General features: G+C 29.6%; 1 protein-coding gene across 2 annotated transcripts in view; it reads left to right on the top strand.

Moving 5' to 3' along the window:
- ATP2B1_1 (ATPase, Ca transporting, plasma membrane) overlaps positions 1 to 24129 on the top strand; it is a 143666-nt gene that overhangs the window by 63523 nt on the left and 56014 nt on the right. For both annotated transcript variants that reach the window (XM_051216156.1, XM_051216157.1), the window contains exons 4-5: positions 5981 to 6106; positions 20227 to 20532. In XM_051216156.1, the coding sequence (XP_051066721.1) occupies positions 5981 to 6106; positions 20227 to 20532 (432 nt within the window). The remainder of the gene's footprint in view (positions 1 to 5980; positions 6107 to 20226; positions 20533 to 24129) is intronic.

Raw genomic sequence — 24129 nt, 5'->3', positions numbered from 1 at the left:
AGAACTTTTAGAATAAAAAATAGATTACAGACCAACCTAAATGGCTATCAAAGAATATATATATATATATAACATCATCAAATAGATAAAAATATGAACGAGTAGTTCTCTGGCAAGACTATTTATTATATTGACATGTGCTACCATATTTTTGTAGATAAGGGAATTTCTAAAGTCAGTCTTTTGACGATAGTTAATGAACAATCCTCTTTATGTTTAGTTTTTCCTGTTAGTCATCATTCAGTCTAGTCTGTGATCAGCAGACATGATATCATTTTAGAACGCAAAATACTTTTAATGTCTAAAGTTTAATTTGAATGTTCTTCTTATCAGCAAATAATGAAAACAAGAGAAATATCAACGCTAAATAATTGTTTCACTATCGATTAGGACTTCAAATGCCATTTACAATAATCACTCTACAGATAGGGAAACCTTAAGTTTTATAACTCACCAAACATTTAAACTATTGATCAGTTATCGAATAGTTTATATTCCCAACTTTACTCAACTTATATTATGAAGCAAAGATAGTTCAGCTCTATCCATTAACTATCATTACTAACATTTCTTAAAATTTATCTCCGAAGCTAATCATTAGTAAACACATAATTTATAAGTTGGTTTGAGAAGTTAAACCATGTCAATAGAAGTTATAACGTTTTAAACTAATATGAATCTATAATTTCTTAGTTTTAATACTTGGTGAACGCAATCTTTATATTTTCACACCAAATTGTATACGAAGTTTGGTAATATCGATACTATTTGGTATATCTGTATAAAAACATGGATCGTCAGGGTCTTTTCATTGATACTGTTGAATCAATTATTAATTTTTTCATGCCTTAAAATCAAGATGATAACCTTATATAGAAATTAAATGTATTTGTCTAGTATGAAAATATGCTTTTTAGTAAAGTATACTTCAATATTGTTTTTATTAGATTCAATACGAGTAAGATATATTCACTTCTGTACTTTCATTTACAAGTTTCTCATACAAAGTTGTAAGTTTCCCATAATAACAAAAAAGTGTGTACGTTTTGTGTTACCTAGCAACCTAAACTAATTGTAAAAACACGTGAAGTGATATAAAAACAGTATAACGACAAAAAGTCACTTTGAACGTACTTTTTAGCTTTTTACTTTTGTTAATTTATAAATCTGAATTAACATAATTTACAGATTGGACGGATCTTAGTAAACTATTGAAAATCAGGAAGCACTGTACAGCTTTTTCATACTGGATTAACAAATATCTGTTTACATATTAACTCAATAATAAGAGGATATATTATTTCCTGTGTTTATATTGTAAATAATGTTTTTTCTTTAGAAAAGATAATGCTGAGTTCAATCCTGAAGATGTATTTCATTTTGAGTTTGAACAACATCACTCAAATTAAACTAAGTTGAACAGACTCATTTTGCATACATTCTGAAATAGTCTTTGGGATTTTATTAATAAACACTATCGAAAATCTAATAAAAGAATGAATAGTATATCTCAAATAAATACAAACAATCTGTCCTGAATTGTTTCTTTCTTAAATTTTCGTATATCCTAGAAAGAGATCAGTCGTGTAATCAAAATCAGTCTATATTTATTAAATTGTGAAATCGGTTTAACTAAATCAGTATTGTTTTATGATATATGGTTTAACAATTGGTCGGTCCAAGCTAAAATTTGATTTTATTTACCTATGGTTATTTATAATCCTAAAAAGCATACAGTTATTCAGAGATAAACGTCAGATTAAAAAATTACCACAATTTGTTTAAATGCAACTAGAAGAAATCATTAGTTCAGAGAGAAATAATGTCAAAATTCGAAAACTAGGGGGAAAATAAGAATAGTTTTGATGTCCATTATATATGTTTTATTTTATAAGAAAATTTTAATTAGTATAATTCTGCTTATATAATGTTTACTTGATACCTGTCATTTATTACAGTTTCCATTAAAAAGTCTATTTTATGTACTTCATTTACATAAACATTTTTATGATGTAGATCGTTAGGTAATTTTTCCTTTATTTCTTTGATATCTCTTGGTTTCACTAGTTACAATCGGTAACTTGGAAATCATTAACGTGGAGCTTGATTCAGATGTCTGCTAGTCAAAGCTGCCATACCAGATTAGCAGAACAAAATGAATATCACAAGATGAGTTAAAAAGAAACTGAATCCATTTAGTGGCAGTAAGAGAACTAACAATGAGAAAAACTAACTGTTGAGAACCTAGTTTAGGAAGAGAGAGCTTAGACCGTATCAATATTATAAAATACAAAGAAAAGTTTAATATCGATAAGCATTTTAAGACGCCGCTAGAAATATCATTCGATCAATGTTCAATACTGCCAAATATTCAGTGTCTGTGTAATTTGTGCAAACATATTGATTAGATCATGATAATGTTAGGCTGTAAGTGTAAAACCTTTGCAGATATTATTATTTAAACTGCAAGTTATAGAGTTAATAAGACAAGATTAGTTATTACCGTACCTAACAATACAGTTACTGGAAATATATGTTCTTGCACAGTTCTAAGATTTTTCTTAGTCTAGTCATTGAAGAAATAGGGAAGAGTTACACAAATTTCAAGCTTACCAATAAACTGTTTTCTCAGCTAGTGAAAATTAGTGATAAGACGTTTAGGATTGATCTAAAAACACCTTCCAGTGCGTCCAGACATAAACATTGTAGGAACTTTGAGAAATCGCTCTTAGATGTTAATGACTTGACAAAATATCCTTTCAAATAAAATTGATTTTCTTAATGGGTTTAGGAAAAACGAATTATGCACCATGGTAAACTTATAAGCTACGTACAGTCACCAACACAGGATTTCGTATCACAAATCCTTGATTCTGTCAGTTTTTGCTAATAGAAAAATAGGGACTTTAAGAGTCATGTTTAGTATGGTTCAACTGTTGTGGCATATTGGTTTCACTGCAAAAATTTCACTCGTTTCATTATGGGTATCTTAATAAAAATAAACAAATGTTGTTACTATGTTGGTAAATCAGTTATCGATTAAGAAAATTACCTGAGCGTATATATATATATATATATTATACGTTTATATATATGTAATAAATATGCATAATAAAGTTTTATTTATTCTCATCTTGGAAATTTATTAAAACGACTTATAGTTGAACTTATTTTGGCAATCAGAGACTCATTTATTCACCCAATCTAAATTTCTTTCAGTGGAAATGATATAAACAAAAATGTACAGAAAGTCAAGTTTAACTCTATAAAAAATAATTATGCATTGATTATTTTTGATGGTGAGAAAATTTTCATTGCTTTCGGCAAGAATATCCGAACAAATAAAGGTCGTTAATTTAAGGTCCAATGTTCTAAACATATGCTTGAATACAAATAAAGTTATGGGTAGAAGCGAATGGTTAATGCGAACATATATATATATATATATATATATATATATATATATATATATCCCATCTGTGTCATTGCTAATTATAGAAACTCCCACCGTTTTTTGACCTGTTTTGATTGAAAAAAAGGATGCAAAAAAATAACAAATTTGTTGCTCAGCTTTTTAAAAAAATTTATTTGCAGTTATTTTTATCCCAATGTTTATCTCTTAAGAGAAAACTTCATTTCTGTAGAAAAATTGGTTTTATTGGGTGTTTGAAAAGCGAGAAAGCATTTATCCTTAAGCATGTTTATTCTGTTACTTGATATCGCTTTTCTGAATCTGCTTCCTAATAGAATAGTTTTTCGTCAAAATTGTATGATTATCAATTTGTGTAATTTATTGAATAAGTTGTAAAATCCTACAACAGTGTGTACCATACAAGTAGACCATATCGCTTATTATCATTAATTATGATTATAGAACTAATTGTTCATGTTTATTAGCGTAAATATTTATACCTATGCTTTGAAGCTGTATACTATAGTTTAAAGATCCTCAAAGAGTATTCAGAAGTAAAGAACACATGAACTAACGACTGTTTTCAAATATTTCATCATCAGACCTTACATTAACATACATAAATAAAGTAAATAGTGTTATATGGTAAAAGAAAAGTAATATTTTGTATCAATACGACTTAGATCAATACAAGATATGTCATCAGTACATTTGAACTAACTATGCTTCAATTTAATTAGAATAGTTCTTCTTTTCTAAATTATGCTAAATAAACACATTTATTTTTAATATACAACAACACCAGTATATCTATTATAGATATTAGCGGTTATTCCTACTTGTTTTGATTAAATTATGCACTTTTATAATTATTTTGTTAATTATTTTTTGTAAAATCAAAGGTGAAAAGATATTCTGAAAACTACACAAATATGCTAAAATAAATTTTAGATATTTTCTAAAGTTTTAATTTGTCTGAAATAAAATAATGAAAATAACAATACCGTTATCAAGAGATGTTTGTGGTATTTTCAAAAATATCTAGTTATTTATGTATCTGAGATATTTTGAAGTTCTTTTTTTTCTGTAGTTTAATTTTAACTTTACTATTTTTCTATAGATAGATATATTATTCAAATTATTTATATTCATATGTTTACTTTTCTCGCCAAGTAACAAAACACTAGCCTTTAATAATAGTAACTACTGATCAGTGATTACTGTAACTGTTAAATAATTGATTGATAATAACGGCCAAACAACGTTATTAATTGACTGATATTAGAAATATGAATAATTGAATATTTACTCAATAGTTTTAAGACAATAAACTAGCTGGGAAATTTGAAAGCTCGAGATCTAATCTCTTGACAATATCATGGATACAAATTACCAATTAGTATTACAATGGATGATAACAGCTGTTTATTGCTCTATGATACCTCAATGAACATATGTTTGTGATGATAAATAAATTGTAATAGTTATTACACATATATTTGATAATGTTTTTCTCTTTATTTTATACACAAGATTTATTCAATAATGATGCTATTCGGTAATAGGTTAAGTTAATCTTAAGGAAATAGACTTTGATTTCACTGAAGTAGTTATGTATGAATTACACGGATATATGTGAATAAGGCTGAACATTGTTATTACGAAGACTATGAATGTAGTTTAATAAACACTATTTCACATTTACTGAGTAAATGTTTTGTAAATGGTAGATGAATTTACACAGTGCCTCGTTTGTGGATCACTATCAATTATGAAAACAGAAACTAATTATTGTATCCAGGCTAAAAATAGCTTGATGTTTGAAAATATCTGTTTGGTATTACTTAGTTGAAAAATGTGTGTTCATCAGACATTGAATAGATTGAAATTGTTTATGAACGATGCATCTGTTAAACACTTCATAAAAGTTTATTAGATGTATAAAAAACACGCAGAAGGAAAAATAATGCGGAGTGATATCAAAATAAACGAGAATAATTTGGGTTAAACAAAAGAAAATAAATCATAGATATCGAAATGAGGCATTGAATAAACGGATCTGTGTTATAACTATTTCTTTTAATATATGTATTCCGGAGTTTCCAGTCTTTATATTCCTATTAATCCCAATACAAATCCATGAGCTTCCACACATTATACTGGACAAAAAAAGTCACTAAATAAGTTTTTAATCAACGATTTCTCCTTGTGTTTAAACTCTATTCAATAATCTCTCACTCGACGCTTTGTTTTTCGTGGTTTAAATCATAAACTGATTTTAGTTAGGATTCAGTTGAAAACTAGAAAGTAATAAACAACTGCATCGTCTTAGTGTCAGACCCCTCGGCAATATGCATTTACTATCCCACCGCAGGAAATTAGAAACTAGAACCTTCGTTCTTACATGCAATTGTTTGAGCTTTAGACCACTTAGCTGATATCTATTGGTCTGCATATCTAACCCCAGTCCATTCTCGATGTCGCGTAACCATCTGCCATATTCTAACCCTACTTTGAGTTTTCATTTTTTAGTATTACACGTAATGTTTTTATGATTCTTGTTTACAGGTGATCTACTGCCTGCTGATGGAGTGATTCTTCAAAGTAATGATTTAAAGGTTGATGAAAGTTCATTAACTGGTGAACCTGATCAAGTGAAGAAAGGTGAAAACATTGATCCAATGTTATTATCAGGTCAGTCAGTATATTATTATTTGAGTTATCATTTTCTATGAATTATTATTCAATTACTTATCCATTTCTACACGATAAATAAATAGATATTGATATTTTTGCTATATGAAGTAATAAAAATAGTATTATGCTACTGTATTGGCAAAAAGTAATATATTTGAAAATAAGTCTGTAAATTCTTTGGTTCACTTTTTTGTATGAGAAAGGGGGTTTTGCGCAGATTGTAGTAATTTAATGGTTGAATTCATGAGTAGATTAAGGCTAATCCATCATGGAAAACCTGAAACACTGGACGACATTAACACTGTTAGATGCCTGCTCAGTGGTCTAGAGGTTAAGCGTGAGACCGCAGGTCCTAGGTTTGAATCCCGCGAGCGGGATCGTGGGTGCGCACTGCTAAGGATGGAAACGGCCATCCGGTGCTTCCAGGTTTTTTTTTATAGTGGTTTAGTTTTAATCGACTCATGAATTGAATTAATAATTTTTTTATAAAACCTTTAATTGTGTTTACTAATAATATGTTTTTATTTATTTTCGCTTAATTTTATATCATTTTATATAACATATGAAAAGTTGGAGGATTTGTAGAGTATACATTTTGTTTTTAATGATAGTGATATATGTGTATTGGTAAAATCTTATTGGGCTGGAAAATGCTTTTCCGACCTTTTACTACCTAGTCTAAATTGCTTCTTCAGAGAATAAATAATCAAATAAATTATAGCAAAACAAACAAAGCAGAATTCCTTTTAGTATAATGGAAACGGACTGATCACATATCATTTTACTCAAGGTGATTCTTTGTGAGACCTCGTATTTTGTGTGTTAGTGAGTGTGGAATAGCTGATGTTTATAATGTGAAAAAGTATCGATTAAAATATTTTTATGCTTGTTGTTAGTGTTATGGAACGTGAATTTAATTAAATATTTGAATGTACGGATGAGTAGTCTATATAAAATGGATAGTTAGGTGTTCCTTTCTATTGAAGGCATTAAGGTTTAGCAACATATGAGAGTCTTCATCCAGTCGTCTTTCTTCACAGTTGGAAAAACCTTTTTACATTATTTAGACATTATATATATAATGTTTTCTATTTTTAACGACTTATTCAATGCTCAACTTCTAAATTTAAATCGTTGAAATCATGAGTCAATTGAGACTAGACCGCAATGGAAGTGCTGGAAGAATTGGATGGCCTGTTCTTCTTACTTTGAGACTCCTTAGCGGTGTGCATTTACGATCCCACCTCGCGAGATCCGAACTCAAGACCTATCAGCCTCGCGCGCGAGCGCCTAACCTCTGGACCACTGGGTCGGCATCAAACAGTGTTAATGTCTAACTTCAACTATTCCATGAAGTTGAGCGACCATCGTCTTAAGTGAGTTAGTATCTCACAACAGACACGGTTGAACTCCTCTGACCACAGCTTCTCACTAGAACTCCAGGAAATACCTTTCGAAACCAGCCACTAGTGAGCATGTGTTGATTCATGTCAGAAGGGTTTTTGTGGATATTATAGTGATTCCAATAATTGAAATCATGAATTAAATGAAGTTATACTACCATGGAAAACCTGGAAGCACTGGACGGCCGTTTCGTTCTATTTTGAAATTACCATGTCAATCCTTGCTAATGATGCAAAAATGTTTTTTCTATGTGATTGTCAATTGTTATAATAATATGTACAGAACTAAAATAATTCCGAATAATACAATAGATTTAAGAATTGTAATATTATCAACTTTGGAAGTCAAATGTAACAATCTTATATCTATACATAGCATAATTCTTTTGTGCAGAATAATATTCGACATTTATATTGAGTTCGAGTAAATTGTTACTTGAACTCGAAACGTTTTATCGAACAATGAGAATTAACATGAGCAAAAAAAACATTTGAATTTCTTTCCAATTCAAATATTCTCTCTCATTATGAGTAGGTAAAAAAAATCAGTAAAACTGTATGATATTGTTCCATATCAAAATATTATTCTCTTAGCTTGATTAGTTTTACTGAACACTTCTAATAGTCATCTATAATTAGTTTCCTTGACAATTAAGTAGTTTTAAGGTAATTTTGTTGACTATTTCATTGTTCGGTCTTTATTTTTTCTAAAATGATGAATAAATTCAAGTGAAAAGATTTAATATAGGTGAGGATTCAGCACGGATAATATAAAAGAAGAAAAAAACTGAAAATGTATAAGTGTCAGTGCAACCAATAAACAACAGAGTCATTCCCTTTTATTTCTATCAGTCGTATGCAACATTGAACCTAGCATATGTATACCTTGATATAAGCTATCATACTCCATTAACAAAGCCTCGGCAAATCCAGTAGTAACAAAATAGCAACAGTATCGGTGGTAATAGAAAAGATGGAGCACATAAGATATGATTCGAGAGGAAAATATTGATTAACCAAATACAAACTAATTTATAAGGTAATTAAGGGATTTGTGATCTAAAGCGACTGTGCCGTTGTGAAGGATCTTGAGCTATCGGTTATGATAATTACGCTAATCCTAACTAGGCAATCAGCACCTACATAAGTTGATTAATTCGTCAGTTAATGTCATTATATAACTGATACTACATTTTGGTTTAGTTAAGCTCCAGCCTACCTTCACCTTACTTCTGGACAACTCATCACGATGTGTCAAGTTATGCATCGGATGATAATACGTCTTTCACATCCTAATAAGCTCGGTCGATAAAGACTCGGTACATCAATGGATTTATTAATTTTGCTCATTATCCTACGATTAACCTTGTATTTACTAACTCGATGGTTCCAATGTGTTTGAAGGCATCTATAATCGAATACTAATAACCTATGAATGTCTCCACTTTTTTAGAGGTCACACTTCATGTCCTTAAATTACGAAGGAGAGTACAACGAAGCAGTATACTGAACCTTTATCAGAAGACGGATATCTTGTCACAAGCCAACCTTCTGTTTACTAAATAAAAATCACAATAATCAAGAAGACTTTTGGACTATAATAAATTGTTTCTTTTTGCTTTATTTTCCTTTCAATCATGTTTACTCACAATCGTTATTTCATATTACTTTGACACAATTTCATCAACAGTGTGAGGTTGTGGTTATTATAAAGTATTTGATTGAGATCATGAATCGACTGGTGTTAGACCGCCATGGAAAACCTGGAAGCACTGGATGACCATTTCATCCTAGTATGGGACCCCTCGACAGTGCGCACACACGATCTCGCATGCGAGATTCGACCCTAGGACCTTCGGTCTTGCGCGCGAGAATGGTCAAGCAATTTTGTGGAGTGGTTAAAGTCAGACATTAACACAGTTGTCTAGTGGAGAAGCGCGCATAATATTACTTGAGTCATATGTAACTATTGATTGTTTTTACCAAAAAAGAACTAAGTTTACTGTAAATTTCTAGAGTTTGTCTGATTGAATAAGTATTATACGGTTTTTTGTGTATACCAATTTTTCGAATTCTTCTTGTATGTTCAGTGCTTTTCATTTTATAACATTTTATAAGTCCAATAAAAGATGAATAGAAAATTATGCTAAAAATAAAACAAAATCTCTAAAGTAATGAATTTGAGCTACTTAAGTAACAAGGTCAATTGATTATGGTTTTTATATACTTTGCAAATTTATCTTACTTCCTATTTAATTGATTCTAGTAAAATTTTACTGACAATAACCTACAGAAGAACTAAAAGTTCTTTTTGTTTCCGATACTTTTTTCTGTCACACTGTAAAATCTGTACAGCAACAATCATAATAGTGATATATCAAGTGGTCGGGTGAAGCATGCTGACAAGCACAAACGTCACACAGTTATATATATATATATATATATATATATAAATTTTGGTCATAACATAACCCTTCCTATTCAATATATTCCAGCATACATACAGTCAATTCTTATCTTCTTTCTCTTTTTTCTAGAACAAATAATTTCTAGGTTATAATCGTTTGTTTCGTTGAATGATTGTGGATTTTTTTAATGTTCCTTTAACTGACTGACTGACTGATTGACTGACTGACTGAGTGATCGATCATCGAATCCTATCTTTCTGTTTCTTATATTTTCTCTTATACTGTTGTTGTTTTTTTCCTCGAAGGATTGCTTTATTTAGTTAATTTAAAGAAAAAAAAGAGAATTTTTCATGATTACTCCTTTTTTTCTTTTCTATAAGAGTTATTGCATTTGCCTACATCTCTTTATTTTGAACTAAATAAATCTACTAGGTAGAGCATGTTCTTCTTCCTTTTCTCTTTTTCTATAGTATCGTTTTTTTTCTTTTCGAAATATGCGTGTGTAACTATCATTATTTTCACAAATAAATAATGTCAGTGCAATTTTTTTCAAAGAAACATTTTAATTTATTGAAAAAGAAAATTACAAATTATATGAAACAGTGTGTAAGATACGTTTGTAAGTTAATCAAAAATGAAGGAATTACTTATTATATATTTTTTCTTGATAGTTTACTAAGTGGATCTAATAAAAACTTAGTGATTTATTCTTAATATCTACTTATACCAACTTTAATTAAAGATATTTGAATATATTTATTAATTATAGTGAGTGTTTTAAATGTTATACAGAGATATTGTTTAAATGAATATAAAATTATCTAGTTTAATAAGATGTTTCAAGTTTTAGTAGATTTGCCTACATGAGTGTGTTATAAAAAAGAGAGACGTAAAAAAATATTGAATAAGAAAGTGTTAATAGAAACAAAACATCAAAAATATATTATTTCATTAAGTCGTATATCATAGTGTTAAAATTAAAAAAAACACAAATGAAACTGTTGGAGTAACTAAGGAGACAACGCTTTTTAATTATGATTCCATAATTTATGTAACTAAATAGTTATATAATATTTATGAAACTGTAATAAATCACTAAAATAGTAAACATATTCAATCATTTACATTATTCCATATTACAATCTTATGAACTTGCAGTTTTTCTTTTCTTTTCGCTTTGTTTATGAATAAACCAACATCTTTTGTTATAGGAGGCTTTGAGATAACCAATGTATCTTGAATTAGGATCTTTAAATAAGGCATGAAAATCGTATGAAGCAGTAATGTGATCCATCTTTATCCATGGACTATTTTTAAAATATCTCTAATCAGCAAAAGAAAAAATAACCATCTGTTCATTTTATTTGGAAATACAAACTTATCAAACTGATTCTGTTAAATATAAAGTATTAAGGTCATTACTACTCTTTAAATCATCAGTAATATAAACCAGATAGATGTTTCTAACAAAACTGATTTCATTCGAATTGAAATTAGTATTTATCCAATTTATAATTGTCTAGAATATTTTCATTATATCAGTTCATACTTCATAATAATTATTAGAAAAAGCTTGATTTATTGTTTAAGGTAGATACAAATGATTGTATATTAATATTAATAATAATAACAGTAATAATTTTGTAATTATCAAACATCCGTATTACTATGGTTGAAAAGATCTAAAATAAATTGAGCAATTATAAATATAAAATGAAATGTTTCTAAGAGAAAACTACATAATTTATATTAGTTATATTCAATACATAGATAAGCAATAACAAAAAAAAACTATTTAAATATTCTAATCAAAACTGTCTGAAAAATGAATTATTTACTAAAGATTATTTTAAGTTTTATTTATGTTTGAACCAAACACACGCATACACATATACATACCCAAAGAAATTTGATAATATAATGTTGAAAGAAAGAAATATGCAAGATTGTCATTTGAACAAATTTACTGTTTTTTTGGGTAAAATAAACGTTTGTGTAATCAGAATTGAACCGAAAAATAACCAATAACTATATTTTCTCATTCGGATTTTATGCAATAATTTATATGATAAGATCTTTATTAATGGTTATATCTCTGAAAGTTAAAACCAAATCATATATCTATATAAACATAAGTATATTGATAATAATAGGTTGCACGTAAATGAATAAAGAGTTGCCTGCTAAATATTTACGTCTTTTCACGTTGTAACAGAAATAAATCGGTAAACTGAATGGAATTTCATACTTATTATATAAAGAGTTTGGCATAATCCAACAATCAATGTTGTCACTATGTCTAGTCCACTAAAATGGAAAAGTTATAAAATGTGAAAAGTGAATCATCTTTGTTTCGATTGGGTTGTACTCGAATAATAATATACTTTTAAAAACTGTTTTCGTAATGATTCTGTATTCCGAATAATTATATAAAAAGTTATGTTTGATTTCTGGAGTTCAACCGAGTCTTTTGTGAGATACTAACTCACTGAAGATGACGGTGGGTGTGTCGCTCCATTTCGTGGATTAGTTGAAGTTAGACATTAATACCGTTGGATGCCGGCTCAGTAGTCCAGAGGTTAACCGTTAACGCACGAGACTGGTAGGTCCTGGGTTCGAATCTCGAGAGGTGGGATCAAGAATGCACATCGCTAGGGAGTCCCACAGTAAGATGAACAGGCCATCCAGTTGTTCCAGCACTTTCATTGAGGTCTAGTTTCAATTGACTCATGAATTCAATCAATAAATAATTAGATGAGTATGATTGTATGGTAAAATTAAGCACACAAACATTTTTTCAGTTGTGTTTCTATAATAACTTACAATACAACATATAATAGGATATTTGATTGTAAAGTAAGCATATACAATAAAAAAGAGTTAAAATCAGTTGTATAGCTGAGTGCTACTTTTGGGAATATGTATCATGACGGCATTTGTAACAGTACGCCGGGAATTGATTTCAACCGAAAATGGTTTTCATGATTAGTTGATTGTAATCAGAGAACTCTTAAAAATGAGATAACAATATTAAAAACCAGTATAGGGGTTGTGGAGATTGTGGAGATTCATGATCTCACTCAAAATATTGAAAATATTAGCAAATATTAACTTCACTCTAGAAGTAAGAATCAACAATCCCATACAGCTAGAAATAAATGACATTCCGATTCTGTGAAAAGCATGAGACTTGGTTGGATTCCAATAGTCAACATTTCCAATGTCAGTTTATTTTTGATTTAACGCATCAATTACTCAGTTTTATATTTGAGTAACTATGTCACTTCAGTTGCATACAACTAAATAAAAAAAGGTTTCTTAGGCAGTTATTAAAATTATTTGAATATATTTTTAAAAAACCCAATGGTAAATCTGCTTCTACTGAAAATGTTGTTTTAGGTCTTTTCTAGATGATATCTCTTTCTGGCGATAACACTCAAAATATTCATAATACAAAATTCTGTCATCATTATTATCGTTGACTTATAAATAAATACATACAGTAAAAAAATAGAATCACCTTCTCTCTTTATTGATTCACAACAGTAAACAACGATTTGATCAATTCATTTTTGTATTGGATGTTTGAAACTTCCGATTGATGTTTAGGACTGCGATTGATCCGTCTTTGTTTGACAGATGTGCATCTTATGCGGATTGCCTCGATACGGTTTTAGATCACTAGTATTCTAAGCAGAGATGGATAGTAGCTAGCAGTGGAACCCAGGACGCGCGTTTCGTTTAACCTAGTGGCTTCTGGCCTCAGTTGTCAAGTGGATAACGTGAACGATATTGGTTTTGAGTCCTTGAGGGAACATCAAAACTAGGATACAGATACATCCATCTGACGAGCCTTAAATAGGACGTAGTGCACTTCCTGAATCCCACTGTTAGCCACCATCCGTCTCTGCTTATAATGATTTTATTTATTTTAATCAAACAAACAAAAGTATTGTTCTCTACTCAGTTCTATAGTACACATCTTACGTCTAATTCATTGTCTTATTTTGTTATAATGTACTAACCAAGTATTAGCCTAATGAATAACAAGAATAAAATTAATAAACATTTCGTTCTATTCATTCTTTTCTTTTTTTCTTCAAGTGGGATGAATAATTTTTAATTGAATTTCTAATTCAATGATTGTTCTTTGTTTGTTTTTCAAAATTACATCTATAGCACGATGTAATTTCTTTCCTAATTTATGTACACTTTAATGTTTGCTTGTTTTTATTTCTCATTTGCCAGTTTTTACTGTTGCTAAATTAGTAAAAGATGTTTTGAAAGAAAAACCTTTCCAGTGGAAAAATCGATTTATTTTTTGTTATGTTTTTTCAGAGTGATTATTTTATTCTACTTTTAACTTGTACAAGAGTTTTTTTGTCAGAATTTGCTTTGTTACTGATAGTTTATTGAATATATTACATATGCATAAGGATTTTGATTGATAAATGTCCATCATTATTTGGGATCATACTGTGACATTTTTCACTATTTAGTGTTTGTTCTGTGAACAGCAAGAGAATCTTTATACATTAAAGATTGCAATTCAGACTGATGTATACTTTACTTTATACAAGAACGCCATTACTTTTTGTGGAGTTTTGCATTCTGAGCTACTTAAACGAACCTGCTCTAAAATCACACGTTCGAGCTATAAATTTACAGTATCACACCATTTTTACATATTATTAGGCATGATGTAGGCTATATGCTTCAAATATCTGCAGCAAAAGTTGTCGGGTTAGATGATACCCCCGAGATACATAAAATACTCAACACAGTCGTGTAGTTTAATTCCTATGTTCTCATCAAAGACTGATAGAAATCTGTTTATAAGATAATGAGTGAAAAATATTCCAGATATTTTTCAGTTGTCACTTAAGGTGCTTGTTTATAACACTTTATTTTCTTATCAGTTTTATTTTCAAAAAGTGTTATATTATTTGCATACTTCAAGCAGAATATCAACTTCAAAACATTAGACCAAGAAAATATCTTTTCTCCATGTATAAACATGCAAAAAATCGACAAAAATGCATAAACAAATAACCATGAATGACTTTACTTAAAACAAGAGCATTAGATGCTAATAGTTTCCTATTTTATCTTTTGAAACATTTGTGAGACTATAATTTATGGACGACCTTTGAGAGACGCTAAACAGATCTTGAGCGTGTCCACCTAATATCTAGAACCAAATGAGGGTTGTAAACCTATGTGAAGAATTAGAATTATGATTTACAGTTGATGGTTAAAGTTAGGAATTAGATTTAGGGTTTTCATCACTAACTGACATAAGCTATAATGCCAAACTCTATTTATCCGAATGTATGAATGAATTTCGCTCCAAAATCCAAGACTCGTTATCTTATACCTGATTGGTTCGTCCATAAATTATGGTCTCGCCGAAACATTTTAAAAGGATACTTACTGATATGTAAAATATTTTCAAGTGCATATTGTATACAATATAAATACTAGATAAAATACATTATAATTACATTGAATTCGTTCATAAACCAATTGTAGTCAATCCCACAAAACGTAAACCTTATAAACTTATATTTCAATGGTACATTGCGAGGTTTGATCATCTTACTACCTAACACTTAATTCATTTTTAATCATTATTCCAGGGAAATAAAGATAAAAGAAGTAGCTATGTGTTTGGCTTCTCATTGCTTCGACCTTATTTATGGCAATGTAAATTTAACCTGATTTACTTTGAGTAATAAAAAAATACTAATAATAAATGAAAAACTTTTCATACAAACAAGTCATTCCAAATAATCTTTTTTAGTGAAAATACATGCCGATTACTAATTCTTCCTAGTTTTTAATCAACAACTAATCTACCATATTCTTATTTACCTAATTTATTGTTAATTTTAAATCGTTTATTATTTTACTTTTTCCGTTTAGATCATATGAATTCCATGTCATTGTTTTTGACAAGGGTAAACTAGTTAGAAAGAAATAAACAAATAAATCACAAATATATATTTTTAATATTCGAAAATATACATTGTGTTAAGTGATTTATGAAGACTATATATTTTACTGAATGAGAATCACTCTTAAGAAAGTAGGAAAGCCAGGATGAAGCAGGTGCTCAGTATCCTTTAACTGGGGATACTTTTTCATGTGGTATCATTTCGTACGGATAAAAGATTATTGTGATACGAACAAGCTAAAGAAGAATAAAATGAGATTTTAAAAAATTCATGTGTATCACTAGTATTTTTTATATACTTAAATAGAGATGGTTATATTGAAATGTTGATGAATTACTGAGTGCTATTTTGTAGTTATTTCTGATCTCATTCCACCTACCATGTTGACTTCAAGTACACGTGTAAGTGATTCGGTGTTGAGTAAAATATTGTTTTATGTTATGTGGCTTAATCCGCTCGGTCAGGATTCCTTTACTCAAGTGTTATGCTACTTAGGAAGGCATACCTCCAATGTTGATGCTTCAAGTGGAATACATACCCATTATATCTAGTTTCGCAAGCAGAGATGCTACTACTGATCTGTTTGATCAGCGATTGAACTCCTGTTCATAATGAATGTTCACGTCTTAAGAGGCACATCAGTTGTAGAAGGTTTAGGGTTGAGCCGTAATGTCAAGTGCCAATAATTTCAAAATTTTAATTCGAATCTACCTAATGATTTTCGCAAGCTACCTAAGATCTAACGAAAATAGTCTGTTACCACTAGGATTACTTATTTGATTTTCCTATTATGAATGTACAAGGGGTGGTATCATAACAAATTATTATTGATTTTGTTTGATATTTCTTTGACAAGCTTTTGAAATTGTTTACACACAAAATTTCTTGTTAGTAAATGTCATCCCATAAATATTTATTTTCAGTTTACACGTCATTTCTATGTTGTGTATAAATGTTTCATAATTAGATCACTTAATAGACATTTGTTTATGTGTTATGCATTTCAGGAAACTTCATCAAACTTTTTTAAGAAAAAACAAACAGTTTTCAGTTAGTGTTGTGCTTCGAAATAACCTAATTATGAATATACTGTTCACTATTTAAACAATTATTCACATTACAATGAAAATATTGTATTTTCATTTAAAAAAAAAAACTGATTCGTAATATTGCATTATAACATTTACCCTATAAGTAAGCTAATTTTCATTACAAGCATTAGAATATAGTTAAACTATTTTATTTTGAAAGACATCGGATTTTGAAATTCCATACAGATATTATTGTTAGATAGTTTTAAAAATTATATAAAGGAGTAGATAGATTTTATACATAAAATGACTGTCGTTACCAATTGTACAGTCAGAACGATCAAAGTCGATTCAATATATATATATGCACAGGTTTAATAAAACGTTATTTATATTGCTTAGGGATTATTTATTTGCTTGGCTTAGTCAGTAATTGATATTATTGATCTTATATAAGTTTCTAATATACTATAATCTAATAGAAACATGATCAATACATTAGTTTTAAAAGTAAATTGAACATTATGATCTATTGATTGACTGAATTCAATGACTAGACGTTACGATATTGATTAGTAATTACGTATCGATCAATATAAATTAACTTTGCGTCATAAATCCCTATTTTGTTTTTGTTTTGATAATAATAATAATGATAATGATAATAATATAAAACTAACTAAAAGAAACGGTAGCAAGAATTACTATGATAGATTGTTCATCATGTGTGTGTTTGGGTGCTTTGTGACCGGATGATACAGACATCTTTTTAGTGTTATATTGAGTGATGCAATGATAAGGTTTGAGATCAAACATGGAGGATAACATGAATAATCACTTTCATTAGTGGATGAGATGCATGAAGTCTCTGATGTAAGCAGTATCAGAGGAGAGGTAATCATCATTGCAGCATGCAAACAGTGTTGTTGAATCTTTTCCATGTACGGATTGTTGTAAATTTTTACAGACTAACAAAAGTTTGCTTACAACTTATTTCATATAGGAAGTAGATTTCGAATGAAACAATATCACTTTTTATAAAGTGCTATAATTTTGTGTTTCTGCATAGTGGATAGGATTGGTGGATGTAAGATATAATTTCTTTATTATTTGGGAGAATATTAAATTAGCGCGAAGAAAATTAACCCACATTGAGTAATGTAATTTCTAAATTCCATTTTCAGAATCAGTGAGCAACATTAATTTACATTGTGATTCGGCTTGTGTATGACCTAGCACGTGAGGAGAGAACGAATATATCGCCTAATAATCATCCGCATTCAGGAAATGCTTAGCCGTGCTTTAACAGTCACACACACAGTTTATATGAGCTATAACGGTCAAATGATCAATGGTATTATTTTTCACCACACAAATTGCTATCGGAAGAGCGTTTGATAGTGAGGAGTTTATTTAAATTGCTTCGTGTATGCAACTAAAAAAACCAAACCATGCAAGCAATGTTTCTCTTATCCTATAAAACATGTGTTTACTTATTAGAAGCTAGTGGTTAACTTTTTAAAACGCCTTAGATATGCTAAGGTACTGCACTTAAACTAAATGTCTGAAATTATGTTCTGTCATAACTAAGTAAACGAGGTTAAAGTGACGAATGATGTGAATAAGGCCATGTTGTGAATTATTGATAAGTTTTTCTGCGTTTTGTCGTATACAATATATTCCTTTATTGCAAGGATAACTGGAGTAATATTTATAACCCCACACTTGTACAAATTAGTCTTTCCTTCATCTTTGCAGCATGGTATTTTATATGTAATGCTCCAACAGTAAACTTTAATATTCATTTGATAAAAGAGTTTTCAGTCTAACAGGTTATGTCTGGATGTTTTTTTCATGCGATATTTTCTATAAGCAAAGTTTGTTAAATTGAAGCAAAAATGGAGAGTAAGTAATCCATTGAAGAAATCACCTCTTTGTGATTTCATCTTACTGATCGTGCAATAGTTAATAGAAGCATTTCATCTCCGCAAATCCTATTCTAGTAATGATCATCATGTACTCATTAGTGACTGGTTTTAAGATGGATTCTCTGTCCAGTGCTCCTGAGTTTTCAATGGTGATCTAACTTATATTGATTCATGAATTCATTTTGCAAAAACAAATCTTGTAATGTTTTCTGTTTATAATAATATTAGTAGTAATGATAATGTATGTAGTAATATAGCAAAGTAAGAATCATTTTTAAAAAAATGTTATTCTTGTTATAAAGCTCGAAATATAAGTCATTAATAAAAAGATTATTTTAAGACAACCTAAAATAGTAATTAAAGACGATAAAAAAGCTAAAATAATTCCATTTGTGTTTTATGACTTCAAGAACATCATAGAGTGATGATTTGTATGACGATAGATTATTGCTATTCTAAGCAAAAAAAAACAAGATAAATTTCGTTTGTCTGTATAAGAAAAAACTTCTGTTTATGATAAAGTCTTTAGCATAATACAGGCGAAAAGATAATACGCCTATGGTAACTTTCCATTAGCTTTGCAGATTATACTGAATTAGGAATTTATTATGATTAAATGACCAATCTATATAGGGTGTCAAATTTTAGATCTTTTCATTTTTTCTTCTCACCAATAACAGGAGAAGTGTTCTCGAACATTTATCTTGAGTAATGCTAAGAACATAGAATGATCAATTTAGCTGGTTTAGAGAGATTGAATGAAATTATCACTACAGGTCATTTGAACTAGCTGTTTTGTGTAGCTTGCCTTCTGACAATACATGTCAAATACTTATCTAAATATCAACAAGAGTAACTGACTTTAAGGGAGTTGCAAATTCATATTTATATGTAAAACATGTACTCCAGTATAATTGTCAGTGATCTGATCAAACGTATCAACAGTATACTTTTTCTTGTCGTCCTTATAGCTATTTGTCTTCAAATAATACTACGAAGCGTTTCCATATTTATTATTTAACATAGTCAAATATGCGTGGTGTATAAAAAAGAGGAAATAACTGAATTGAAAAAATCAGCCGTTATAGATGATCATAAAAATGTACGGAGTAGATATTAAAAAAAGTTTTTTTTAAAGAATTTAATTCATCTATTATATTGCTATGTTTCTGCACTTTAATCTCTATATAAGTTGGTCTATTTCTATACATAATGTTAGCTTTTAATCCTAGTAAACAAAATTATTCACAATTAATTTTTACCAGTATTTCAAATTTTTATATTTCCTTAAGTTTTTAAAATCAATCTCTTCTAACCATAAATAAATTCAAAACAAATAAACTTTCAGCAACTAATATTTTAATGCTACATTTCTCTTCTTTTTTTCTAGGTACACATGTTATGGAAGGTTCTGGTAAAATGGTTGTTACAGCTGTTGGAGTGAATTCACAAGCTGGTATTATATTTACATTGTTAGGTGCAACTGAAGGAGACAGTTCAACTGCTGCACCACCGCCTCCAATTAATTTAGCTAGTGCTAATGAGATGACACAAATTTCAAGGAATACAAATCCAAACTATGATACAGATGATAAACAACAACATGAAATAAATAAAAATCCTAATGATCAATCTAATGGTAATAAACATTCAATTAAAGGAAGTGGCCATGTCGCTTTCAGTGGTACATCTGAAGGTAAATAGAATTTGATTATTAGTAGATTGCATATAACATGTTTACTTTTGAGGAACATATATATTATTTGTTTCCATATATGTTGAATTATAATAATACGGAGGTAGTAAACACCATTTTAATTTGCTATGAATTATTGATAGTGAATCTTAATTACATACCAGTTGAATACTAATGATAATCATATGAATAAGCCATCGAAATAACTGTAAGCAAAAGAAACGAAACTTATTTTTTTAAGTACGATTCTTTGTTAAATTGTTAATTAAATATGCTTTAAAGAGGGATTTTCGTCACAAGCTAACGTTTGATAGTAAAATATGATTATTTCTAGTATGAATAGTTTATTATCATTATGGGTATCCTGAAGTTTTAGTTAGAATTACAGAAATTTATATTCACTTCAACCAGAAGTGAAAATTCAACACACCGATGACTTTAAGATTGAGTTGTATACTTTATGTCCTTAACTAATACAATTATCACGAAGTACGATAGCTAATTTCGATATGCGGACTTATACAAATAAACTAATGACTCATATACTAGTACAAGCAGCCTAGAGTCTCGAACAGTCCTTTTTCCTCCTAGCCCTACCTGTCAAGTTCAGAACACTAATCCCAGCCTCCGCAATACCAATCATTTATTTAAAATATACTTGGTTCATATAGAAAAAAATCAAACTAAATCACAACATATAGTGGAAAGTAACATTTGTGCAAGATCAAGCCAGAAAGAGGCTGTGACTGTGAGGAACTATTACTAATAAATTCGGAATATCTCAAGAATACTAGATCGTATGATAAGAGTCAATAAGTCAAATAAAAGCTTATAATGAAATTAATATAAATATACATATAATACAGTCACTTAATAGTCATACAATTAAAATATACGTATAACATTAGTCCATAAACAGATCCCAACAGTTACCTTTCATCATTCTTGTTGGGATATAACAGTATAAACTATGGTATAACTGAAATAATGAAATATTATTTTCAATCTTATGTGTACATTACATTATAGAGAACCCAGGATTAAAAACATTTCACTATTTCTATTACTTTATTTAAATGTATAATCAAAAATTACTTTATTCCTAAGTCATATAGTCATTTTAGCTGATACCATGAAAATGAATTAGTTTCAATTTATTTTTGTCTATAAAAGAATCGAAGTTATGTTACAACACATAAACTGATGAATGTTCTATAAACAGATGTTATTCATAACTCGTAAAATTCTTCTGACATATTGTTGTGAACAATGAAGTCAAGTGAGGAAAACTAATTTATTGTTTAATGCAAAATTATAGAGTTCATTCGTAAAATATGAAAACCAGACATGAAATACAATATTTGTATATCTTCCTTCAGTTGTCCTTTTACACATTTTATGATTTTTTTTTCAATTCTGATGTTATTACAACTGCTCTCCTTGTTTATATTCCTGTTCTATGCAATTGAATCTTCTGATTTTTCTGCTGGCACGCATTCCACTTCTGATCGATGCTACATACTACTGATATCTGTCAACATATATACCATACACTACAATATAGTTTAAAATAAAAAGCTGACTGAGAAAAATTATATGTATTTAGTTTTATTAGAAGGGGTTTTGTGGAGATTTTAGAAATTTCACTGATTAAAATCATGAGTCAATTGAAGCTAAGCCACCGTGGAAAACCTGGAAGCACTGAACGGCCGTTTCGTCCTAGTATGGGACCCCTCAGCAGTGCGCATCCACGATCCCGCACCCCGCGAGATTCGAACCCAGGACCTATCAGTCTCGCGCCAAGCGCTTAACCAACTAGACCACTGAGCCGGCATCCAACGGTTTTAATGTCTAACTTCAACCAATCCGCGAAGTTGCGCCACCGTACACCTTCGTCTTCAGTGAGTTGCTATCTCACAACAGACCTGGTTGAACTCTAATGGTAACGGTTTCTCACTAGAACTCAAGGAGTCCCATACTAGGACGAAATGGCCGTCCACTGCTTCCAGGTCTTTAGTTTTGTCAAAACAGATAATGATATAAATTATTGTTATAAATATGATTATTATCATTATTGATCTGTTCACAGTCACAAATTCACAAATTAAACATTCGTCGAACTTTAAAATCGGCAATTAATTGGTTTGGAAATTCATAATATAACGCAGCCATTTTCAATTTTAGGTTACCGCTTCACATATAACACAGTTGTCCTCCACTGGTTACAACTTCTCAGTATAAATTTTAGAAGTACATCTAGAAGTCAGTCACTAGTGAGCATGTAATAATTACCAGTACAAGTGGCTTGTGTAGCTTGCTGAATGTTATTGAGATCGCAAAATTCACTCAGATCAACAAGTACCAAAAAACAGAAAGCATTAAATAGCTGGTAGGGTTGTAGTTCTGAAGGGTTAAGGAGCCGTTGCCTGACTATAACTTATGGATGAACCAATTAAATTTGAGACAGCAAGTCCTGAATTTTGGCGTGAAATTCACTCACCCAATTAGCTACATAACATTTTGGCATGATAGCTTGTGCCAGTTGGTGATGGAAACCCTGACTATTATTCCTAACTTTGGCGTCCTACTTTAAATCCTATCTCCGATTCCTTACGTTTATTTATGTCATTCATTTGACCTTAGTAGATTGGTCGACATCCTTAAGGTCACTCAAGCATCTTTCAAAAGTCACCTACAAATTATAGTCTCACATGAGGCGTTTCCTAGGACGAAACATCTGACACGTGCCTCCTGATTTTTAATGACTGTCTGGATTAAGTCGGTTCGTGACCTCAATTATATTCAAACGACTTCAAGAACTTTCTATGCATACATATATAAAGGTGGAGAAATGGTGGACATGTCGTTTATTTGAAGTGATCGAATACAAAACTGATTATCTATAACGTACAATGGTTTACAATTAATAGATTACTTTCTAAATGTCTATGTATGCACGTTTTTAGTTTTTTCCTCAAGGAGAAATTTGATAGGAAACGAATAAGCAACGAAGAAAATAAATCGTTTTATTCTTTATTGTTATTTGAATAATAATAATTATTATTATCATAACCATAATAAGTTATTACCATTGTTATTATTTTCATCCTACTTATGTATTCTGACGATATAAAGATACATTAGTAAACGTTGTTTGAATCTTCAGTAATAAATATTTCATTATAATTGGCCTTAAACCATAGTTTGTGTATAAATATACACTTTCACACTCATACATTTATGCATGTGAGAAGAACTTAAATTAAGATTCTTATCAAATTAATTACCACCATATAAGATATGCAAAAAATAATTTCTGCAAATTACATCATCAAGTGACCAATAATTTAGTTGTAAATCTTTTTTATTCTCTAAACGCACGCTATGAAAACTGCATTGATATTCATTTGATCCACTTCTTAAGAAGATAGATATGAAAATAAATTTGATCAAAATTTCTTCATTTACAGTTAAATAAATTCATAAATTTGTGTCTTATATTGACTGGTGGTGTACAGCACGTTGGAGAGTATTATATTTTGGTTGACAAACAGATGACTGAGTGGTACAAGTAACAAAATAATGTTTTTTTTGGTA

Source organism: Schistosoma haematobium, chromosome 4 (genome assembly GCF_000699445.3).
Source record: "Schistosoma haematobium chromosome 4, whole genome shotgun sequence".
Classification (NCBI taxonomy): Eukaryota; Metazoa; Platyhelminthes; class Trematoda; order Strigeidida; family Schistosomatidae; genus Schistosoma; species Schistosoma haematobium.
Note: the sequence above shows the minus strand (reverse complement) of the source record. Positions and strands in the feature narration are given on the sequence as shown.